Raw genomic sequence first — 10,815 nt, forward strand, 5'->3', positions numbered from 1 at the left:
ATCACCCAGAACGCACTTTGAACGCTTTCTATCGAAACTTAACTGTTTTGCAATGAACAAATCAAACGAAATCGATACATCATTTTTTGGTTGCTCAACACATTTTTTACACAATTCACAACACAATCGAAACAAAAATATGTGCTGAGAAATGCCAAAAGTGTAAGAACCAAACGAAAGACGGCGACGCAGATGAAATTGCAACTCAAAAGCAAAAAAATCGATAGCACGTGCATGCATATATATAAAAAAAAATAGACGAATCGAAAGCAGAAACAAAATATTCGTCGCACACTCGCATGTTCGTGCATATTCAAATATCAACCGCACAATTTTTCTGCTTCTATGTATTTATTCAAATTCCACTCTTCATGTGTGTGCGTTTGTGTTCAATTATCGCGTGTGTCTTCAACACACTGTGTTAGTTTTTGTAAGTTTTTGATACGCTTGGCGTCTATCGAAACACAACAATAAAATTTCATCAGCCAAAATGAAAAAAAAGTTACTCATCTGCGGCACACCGAGTCATAACATGTCGATATATGCGACAGCGTTCAGACGAAGTCACAAACCAAGAAATCTTATGAGGTTGTCTTCGCTTGCGATACTTGCTTATGGTGATGATCAAGGACCGTCTGCTATCGAGACAATTTGCATCGACTCACACCCTCTGTATTCTAGACTCACTAATAATATTCCATTCTATAGATAGCCAGATAGCAACGGCGCTAAGTGTATACTGGATAATGTGGCAGAAAAGAAATGTGTAAAGTAGAAGAAGGCAATCACCGCAACTGCGGTTAATACACGATGAAATAAAACCATAAACAAAACGAACATTATGATTATAAACACTGCACTCAATTTGCTGAGGTGATTAAAATATTTGCTTATAAGCTAAATCCAGTGTACTTGATCGCATACAATTCGATAATTACTTTGTTAGGCGTGTGATAATTTATGTCAATTAAATTGCATTTCGATGACTGTAAGTAATTCGAAGCGATTATATTACACGCAAATGATTAGCGTGGCATTTCGATACGTAGACGCAATACTTGCCGAAAAATGTATCACTCCCGTTTGGAAAGTAAAATTGCTATTTTGAGCATTTTTTTCTTCTTCTCGAATGCGAGTGCCAATTGTGTATTGCCGGTTCGACCTCAAGAATCGAGCAATTGAGTAACAGAAAAAATCAATGTGGTGACTGATGAGTGTGCATGTGTATTCAGTAGATTCGACAAAGACCTAACGGCGCTCTCTTGTGCGCTCAATATAATTACGCGTTAGTATAAATAGAATTCGATACGATTTTTCATTTCCTCTGTCCAAATATGTGTACATCAGTTGATTTTAGTGTGAGTAGTGTTATCATTTGTTGTTGTCGGCGTCCGTTGCTGAGTGAGTGTTGCAACTTGCGCGTGAGTATTTTGCGATACACACGTTTCAATCCAAGTGTGTTACGGTGTGTGCCAGTAGATGTGTAGCGACGACTACTACGAAAAAAAAAAATAGAAAGAGATAGACACTTCAATTTTTTCTCTACACCGTGCACACCCCAGCGTCTCTTGTCCGATCACTTGCTTTAGTCGTCGCGTTACGTTTCTCTCGACGAGAGTTTTTGCTTTTCGCAGGCAATTACAACCGCCGAACGGTTTTCCCTGATATAATTCTGTTTTGGTGGTTATGCCTCGGTATTCGCATGACAACCGTCGAGCAATCAACTAGTTTGTTACCATTTATCCAGAAATATGCACCATCATAGAAGTTATTAGACACTTTTGTGTTCAATCAAATCTTTTGCTATTATGTGTATTGAAGTTCCAAGAAGATAATTCGTGCACATTTTTTTAAAAATATTTTTATCGCAGCAAACTCTGACCAAAGTGATCATTTGTTTTTGTTATCTCTCTCTCAATGCAGTTAGATTGAAGTGTGTGCTTATTATTTCAATAACCTTTGGGCTGCATGATTTATTATCAAATAACTTAATCAAAGTGTCTGTAAAATCAATTTGATACAATTTAACGTTGATTGCATGAGGTTAGACCACACACAGAGTACGCGACGACAGAGAGCAAACGCCGATTTAGGGAATTACACGGCGACACACATTTGGTCATGACATTGATGTAAAATTAGCCAAACTATACTCTATTTCTACTCTACATTTTTCGTTGCGAACAACACACAACAAGTGATTCATCAACGATGGCCGAACAGCAGTTACTATCGCAACAAAATAGCGAACCAAATGGATGCATTGTTGCTGCTGTAACCGGTACAGCTAATCAACCGAATCACAATGCTATTTGTACTAAATTAAAAAATTGCTCCAACGGCGACGTCAACGGCACTAATTTGATTAATCTAAAAAATGGTAGCACAAAAATTATTGCTGATTTAAATATCAGCGAGACGCCGTCATGTGAACCGCCGCCTGATGGTGGCGCACGTGCTTGGTGCGTTATGATCAGTGCATTCTTTTGTAACTCCATCATATTCGGCATTGTCAATACGTATGGCACCGTTTACATAAAAGTATTTGAGTATTTAGTCGAAACTGGGGATCCGGAGGCGGCCAGCAAAGCATGTAAGTTCACCCATAGAGAGTTCGTATAGGTTATTTCATTTTCGCAATTAAAGTTGATGTTCGTTTCAATTCACATTGACAAACGTTAAATTAAAAGAGAAAAAAGACGACCGAATTTTTGCGGTCGTTAAGCCCGAAATCATTTGTCAGCTATATTTAGATCACGACATCATGTCGTAGCGTAGAGAGAGGATGCGTTCAAACTTACAACGCTATTTGTAGGTTTTTCTTTTCAAGTCGCGCAAAATGACACTCGGAATAACGGATTTCAAGTGTTTTGCAAAGAAATTACACAAAAAAAATGAAAATTATGAGACTTTTGAATTTTATTAGCTGATAATAACGTGTTGATGTATCTACGGTTTGGCCCAACCTTTTTCTTATCGGTTGAAGATAAAGCCAATTTTTCCCAACGAAATTCATTTAACTGAACGTGTTGTGTGTTGTTTTCAATGTTCAATTTCTCTTACTTTCGACTTCATTCAATGGTTCAAATAGCGAAAGGTTCAGAAGTGTTCATTTCCGTGAATTGTGTACATTGCCAGTAGTGATAAGAGCACACACACACACAGTGTCGTTCCCGTACGCAAATTGAAGCAAATCCAACGGTTTATCAAAAACGACACATTTGTTATGATGATTCTGTCGCGCGTCTGTTCTCGAGCTCAATTTGGTTTTATTGTTGATATATCGTCAGTCAATTAAATGGAGTTTGATTGTGTTTCAGTGCGTGCGATTAACACACAGAACGCGACAGGCGATGAAAGAAACATTGCCAAATAGATGTTTATTGCTTGTAAATGGGCTCGAATCGGTCTTTAATCTGGCAATCATTTAATTTATTCGTACTATGCCAAGAGCATTTGCACTGCGCGCTCACGATCAAAAACTAATGGAATCATCCCATTGATTCTGTTGCATTTAAGTTTGACAACAAAACTTTATCTCGTGGTGACATATGAGGCTGTGAGAATGAAAATGGCAATACAGGAATAAATATTCTGAAACGCATCAAGAAAAAAAATTCGCAAAAATGAATCATGAGTTCTGAATACGCAAAAGTGAACCATGAACCTCCTATGTCATTCTCACAGCCTCATATGATATATCTTTTGGTATTTTGCCTAGACTGTTTTTTGTAACCAGCCAACTATTTACTGCTTGGAGTAACTAACCTTGATTTTCGATTCAGGGCATATTTTAAGGAATTTTTAGAACTACCGGAAAAATAAAAAAAGATGAAAATGCGGCAAACTATAGGCAAGGCACACATTTTTTTTAGAAAAATTTACTTTGGCCTATATGGGCATATACATTTAAATAGCTCATGATCGATCATGAAAAATATGAATTTTAAATGCGTTTTTCTTGCGAAAATGATAAGAGATAGTGAATTAGTGTGTTCAGCAAAGCTTTGGAGTCTAACTAATTCTATAACTTTATTGAGCATAACAATTCGTTATCTCTTATCATTTTCGCAAAAAAAAAAAAACAAAAAAAAGCACATTCCAAATTCAAAAATTTCATGTTACGTTTGTTAGAAACCTATTGAAGCGACGATGTTAGGTTTTTAAAAAACAAATTTACTGTAATAATACGAATTTTATTCTCAGCTCACGATTAAACTATCAATTTCACGTGCATTGCAAAAAAATTAACACGAATGATTTGCTACTTCCAATATCGCATTATTTTTTCGTATTCTACTGAGCATTGCAAAGTAGAACCTTTTCGGAAAAAATCACCATTTCATATTTTTTTAATAAATCGCTTCGATTTCTTTCCAGCAGATGCAGCACTTTTAATTCATGTTTATTTTTGCGGTCTCCGTTATCTAAAATAATACTCGTCAAAATGCATAGAAACGATATAATATTGCTTCTAAATAATACCGGCTTAAAATCTGTTTTTAGCATCGTTAGAAGCAAAATGTACAGAAAAACGTTTCAATTATATGTAAATTTTCAACTACCGCAATTCTCGTTGAGAACTACCGGATTAGGATTTAGAACTACCGGAATCCGGTAGAACTACCGGTTAAAATAAGCCCTGTTTCGATTTCAGATGAATTACCAATAAAAATTGCACTAATCTCAAACTGTGATCCTTGAAATGATTGTTCTAAATGAGGCTATAACGGTGAATTTTGGATTTATCATTTCGCTTAGCGGGCTTAATTCTTATTTGGTACTCATCATTATAAATCCACACCTACTTAGATAATTCAATCATGAGAACCAAGAATGCATCTCGTTGCGAGAGCCCAAAGATTATCGTGTGGCATTGGCAACGGCACGAATCGCTGCCATTTATATATGCTTTATTTGTAAATATTATTATCAATTAAATTCAACTCGGGCTGTTGAGATTTGAGCAGCTCATTGCCATTGAGATCACAAGTATCTGAAGTCGTAGAAATAGGCTAGATGAATTGAATTGGTTAGATCAGCATTTAAATTCGAAAACAGACAATTTTTCAGAACAGATCAAACTGTTGAAGTTAAACAAGCAAAAAAAATGATGAGAAAAACGTATTCCATTTCCGGCATTTGTTTTATTTCAGTATTGAGAGTGAAAAAAACGCCCGAAAAAAGCCGTTATCTCATACAGGTGTACTTTGATGCATACACTCTCCCGTTCTGTTTATATTCCCTGTTGTATTTAATCTACAAAAATCTCGTTTGCTGATAACTATTCATACTCACCGATCACCTACACAGTATGAAGCGAATCCAAATTGGCATGTGCTCATTTTATAACATTTCAGATGTGCAATCATTGTGATGATTATAATCATTGCTTGTGACACATTGCTGTGTGGAGATAAATGATTTAATTAAAATGTGTGAAAACAAGAAATTTCTTTCTTTCGTAAGTCACACGTCGAAGCCCGCGAAAAAAATGCAGTTTAATTTGCATCTTTGGCTGAGACGTAGTTCATTTTGACTGAAATTTATCAGCGACGAGGCAAAGGGTAAAGACAGGGACGCTGTCATTTAATCCATCGAGTGACGCACAGAATTTTATGCGTACCATATATATTCTCGGAACCGGCTTGTTTTGGAAAGACAACGCAATTATCATTCAACGAGTTTATCAAAGTCAAATCAAATGTGATAACTAGAGAAATTGTTGCCCAAAATAATAAGTAATGGAAAATTGTTATTGACGTAAAATTAATGAAGCTCCCCCATTGTCTATCAACAATTTCAACATTATTATCATACAAAATGAAGTAGCAACTCATGCAAATGAAATAGAAACGGGTGTTTTTGCAAACACTGTGTCAAACACTAAATCAAATAAAACCACCAGAGGTGCTTTACAAGAGACAAAGTTTCAGGTAGTAACTCTGTTAATGCTGTTGATTTGTTCTTCAATGATTTATTAAGTGAAAACAAATAGTATTGACTCTTTTTTGCTGTTATCGTTCGACCATAAAAAGTAGAAATGTTTTTTTTTTATAGCGTTCGCGTATAAATACGAGTATCTCATGGAAAAGTAGCCGTCGGAGTGCACGTTCTGTTCACGTTACGTTAACAGTAACACATACAACTGCGTTAACGTAAAAAGAGTACAGCAATATATCGTGTTCTGTGATACACCAATCTTTTCTATACACATAAACACAACAAATCAACATGTTTTTTCTTTTCTCCTTAATTCGGTGTGCAAATTATGTTGATTTATACTCAAGTTACATTAAATTTGACATCTACTACTCTCTTTGAGCGCAACGATTGTTATTCGCCGAATGGAAAATTCCTGTTTGACTGCGATTGCAGTTTAATTGATTAAAATGTCGAAGGAATATTTTATTTGACGCATCGTAAGAATTTATAGTAGCTAGTCAATTTGTTGACGTTGATTCAATTCGCTGCCTTTAATCTGTTTTGAAAAATGAGCTATTGATATGGTAGTTAGTGGTTAGTGTTTGGCGCCTAATTAAATTGAGCATATCTCAGCACAAAATGAAGCATCGAAATGGGATCAATTGACCATGCACTATACACACATAGCGTTTATAGGCCCCAAATAGTGGCTATGAAACGGTCATGCCAACGAATGATATGATTGATCACGCTCCGATGTCAGAGTACACTTTAAAGCGTTCACCATAAGTTCCGCGACATATAATACCATAGAAGTGAAGAGCAAAAAAAAATTGGAATGAAGTCGTCACAAAAATAGGAATGCTTTTTCTTCTAACTATGCAAACACTTTGTTGGTTTCGGTTCATTGAAATCCTAGGAAATATAGGAAAATTTCAACATATTATCCACTAGTTGAGGTGCCATTTGTGTTATAACGATACGAATCGATACATCAATGTCCGCTCGAAACTGGAGTAATCGCGAACAGAAGAAGAAGAAAAAAACTTGATTTCGAAAATGAATTGTTAATGTAGTGTAGTTTATTCATCGAATGTGACTTTCCAAGCAAGAAGAACACACAGAAATAACGAGCAATGCATTTTGTTTTGTTTGACCGGTCATTCAAAGCGCTATCATATTTCATATAATGGATTAGTCATGTAAGCCGTTCTGATTTATATTTCTATGTTTATCTCATAGGTTTTTTTTTCCTTTTATCACAGCTTTGGTCGGTTCATTGACGATTGGAACAACGTTCCTCCTATCGCCGGTTTCAGGAATTTTAACCGATAAGATTGGACTTAAAACCACCACATTCATTGGGGGCGTACTTATGACCGTCGGAATGATACTTTCATCACAGCTGTATCACAACATTTATTTGCTGTATTTAACGTACGGAGTTATGTTTGGACTTGGCGCTGCACTAGCATACACTCCAACCATCGCAATTTTGGGACACTATTTTAAGCGCTATTTGGGACTAGTCAGTGGTTTTGTTACATCTGGATCGAGTATTTTCACCATAATTTTACCAAAAGTATTACAATGGTTGCTCGACAATTATGGATTGCAGACAACATGTATTGTTCTTGGGACAAGTACAATTGTTGTCATTCTATGTTCTTTAGTTTATAAGCCCAGACTTTTGCCACCACCGCCGCCAAAACGTAAGCCCGGCCAATCATCGATGAGTACCGCAAAAATGCATTTGAAATCACTTGTTCATGTCGACAATTTTAAGCGTAAGCGATACATTGTTTGGGCCCTATCAATGCCAATCGCACTTCTTGGATACTTCGTCCCGTACGTTCATGTGCCGAACTACGTTGAAAAGACATTTCCAGATAGTGATAAAAATTTGCCAATTATGTGTATTGGCCTAACATCTGGTTTGGGGCGATTGTTCTTCGGTTACATTGCCGATTATAAATGCGTCAATCGCATTTTCTTACAGCAAATGTCGTTCATATTAATGGGCTTGTTCACCATCGCCATTCCGTTCGTCGATTCGTTCAATTTGGTTCTGGTGATTGCACTTGGTATGGGTGTTGTCGACGGTTGCTTCATCTCTGTATTGGGACCTGTTGCCTATGGTAATGTGATCGCTAAAAGCTTGACTAAACGCAAAACTAATCTCATTTAATCAAAATATTCGTTTGTCTTGTTTGCAGATTTGTGTGGTGCTAAGGGAGCGACTCAGGCGATTGGATTTTTGCTTGGTTTGTGTTCGATACCGATTACTGCAGGCGCACCAATTGCCGGCTTCTTGTACGACGAAACCAAATCATATCGCACATCATTCATTGTGGCCGGCATTCCAGCATTGATCGGTGCTTCATTAATGACATTCATTCACTTCATACGCGACGAACGACGGGCCGAAGTATGTGATAAACAAGCCGAAGATCAAATCCACAAGCTACTTAATAAACCAGCATGGACCGAAGGTAGGATAAAAGTAGAAAGGACATTTCATTAGACAAATAAAAACATGGAAATCATTTTTTTGTAACTTTTCTTTTCTTCAAGATATTGCAATCGATATTAAAGAGAAAAACTGCAACACTTATACATTCCAAAAAATGTTGAACGGTCAACCGAAAGCGGTGCTTACACCCGAAACTACAGGTATCCATTCACCGCTACTATATGGCTTAAATTTTTCTGAATTTTTGACGGAAGAAGCTTATATGTCAAACGACTCACTGCCAATGCCACCTAAACGTAGATACACCTATAGTGTATTTTAATTTATTTATTTTTTCGGTGTTTATGTGTATTAAAGATTTGCTTGATGTCATTCATAATGCCATTTTATCTATATAGCATTTTAGCTTTGTTGTAGATCCCATTAGCTGATTGATAGGAATTTGTTCATTATCTACTTTTATTCGATCGATTGAGAATTAAATTTCTTTGTAAATATTGATACACTAAAAAAGTGTATTAGGTTTTGTGCTCTAGTCTTTAACAACTGATAAATCGACGGGCAATTTTGGTCGATATTTTGCTTTTTGCTATGGTTATTACCATTTTTATGCTTAATGATTTAAATTTTTTAAATTTTGATTTTATTTATTTTCAAATTTTAACGGGAAATGATTTGAATGTATTTGTTTGTATTTTTAAACATTATAAGATGTACATAGCTTATCTCAAAGACAACATTTATTTGGACGGCACGTTAGCTGTACTATGATTCCAATATTTCGAAGAATTTAATGCACTTTGCACTTTTCGCTAACCTTTACACCTAAGCAATTGTGAACGATTAGTAAATTTTACCTGTGTATGCAGTGGCTGATGGTTTGAGTTTTCGAGGAAATACATTTGCATTTGCCTAATTGCTTGCTGTAAATATTGAACCCAAACACACAACTAAACGAATAGCAAAACCCTAATGTAGAACAAAAATAACATGAAAATGAAATATATACTTCACAAAGGTGATGGAAAAAAACCAGAGATGTGCTAAGGAATGAAACGATTTCAGCAAAGAAAACTAACGATACATTTTCAAATGATCCATTATTTTACACTGTAAAATTCAACCTGGAAATTCGTTTGAATTTCGATATGAATGAAATCCATGAACTTCTTGAATCGTAAAGAGAACATTGTGATTGATTAATCAAAACATCAACATTCTTCATTATCACATCTCTGCGATATGATACAGTAGCAAAATCCCATATTATACCATTATAATTGTATGTAGTCTTGCAAATATTCTTAATTTATTCGTAGTTTTATGATAAAACCAATTTCAAAGAGGAAGTATTTTTACAAATTGGGTGTTAGTTGGTTTTATACTTTATGGCTATTTCAATTATATGTTTTTGTTTTCCAAATTCCTAAAATTGTGTTCATAAATTATATCTTTGGGTATTTCAATTGTCATTTCAGAATTCCAAATCGATGGCCAAGACACCAAGCTTTAAAAAGAGTCATGTGATTCGATGAAACGATTTGTTTTTTGCATCGCAGCAACCACCTTAAATTGTTTTTTGTTGTTGTTGTTTCTATTACATAAAAAGTTATGGAAGAAGAAGAAGAAATTATATCGAGAAAGGATTACTCATTTTCGCCTTTAAGTGTTAAGTGTCTCGTGAAATTTGTTTATACGGAAACTTATTTTTTTTTTCTATTTTTTAAATTTAGTCAAATTTACAAATGGCGAAACGAGCGATTCGATGTATTGTTTAAACAGATGTGTCTTATTTTCTAGTTAGGTAAATTAAATGTTATTGTATACGAATTTGTCTTGGACATTGCCTAAAATTTACACACACACATTTATATTTAAATGTATTGGTCTAATCAATCACAGCGTGAAACGAGTACGATATTTAGATACGTATTTTACCATATATTAGTTTAAGAAGAAAATTGCTATATTCGATATTTACACGTCAATTATTATCATTATATTCATCAAATAAACGAGAAAACAACTGCAAACTCATTAATGAAATTGCATTCGCATTTTGGCACACGGTGAGAAGCGATGTGATCGTCCCGAAATCGAGCAAATAGTAAGTGCAAATAATTCGTTGGACATACGGTAATTTCTGAGAAAAACTTACATGAACTTGAAACTAAATACTGGCGACAACAAATAAAGTCATTCATTTTTTTGCACGTATCATATTCTATTGTATCCAACCATATCAATTCCAAGTGAAAAGAAAAAAAATTAATTCCGAGGATAGAATGTGTTGAAATCGTGTGGAAAACTAGAATATGCGGAAAGTCTAACTTCTGGCGTACGAATGTGAATAGTAGTTGAAAGTGGTTGATAGTCACAGAAACATGCGGCAAGCAAAACCGTTAGTTTTCTATCTA

General features: G+C 35.3%; 1 protein-coding gene across 2 annotated transcripts; it reads left to right on the forward strand.

The window, feature by feature from the left end:
• Positions 1-325: 325 nt before the first annotated feature.
• On the forward strand, positions 326-10,435 carry LOC129565952 (monocarboxylate transporter 10). Of its 2 annotated transcripts, XM_055441373.1 has the most exons (5): positions 326-2,593; positions 7,191-8,063; positions 8,142-8,417; positions 8,500-8,598; positions 9,877-10,435. In XM_055441373.1, the coding sequence occupies exons 1-5, from the start codon at positions 2,212-2,214 to the stop codon at positions 9,909-9,911; spliced, it is 1,665 nt and encodes a 554-aa protein (XP_055297348.1). In that variant the 5' UTR covers positions 326-2,211; the 3' UTR covers positions 9,912-10,435. The 2 variants fall into 2 exon arrangements, with proteins under 2 accessions (XP_055297348.1, XP_055297339.1); XM_055441364.1 differs by having other exon boundaries at positions 1,218-2,593; positions 8,500-10,435.
• The last annotated feature ends 380 nt before the right edge of the window (positions 10,436-10,815 follow it).

Source organism: Sitodiplosis mosellana, unplaced genomic scaffold (assembly GCF_009176505.1).
Source record: "Sitodiplosis mosellana isolate CC-2019 unplaced genomic scaffold, AAFC_SMos_1.0 Smas_scaffold_1, whole genome shotgun sequence".
Classification (NCBI taxonomy): domain Eukaryota; kingdom Metazoa; phylum Arthropoda; class Insecta; order Diptera; family Cecidomyiidae; genus Sitodiplosis; species Sitodiplosis mosellana.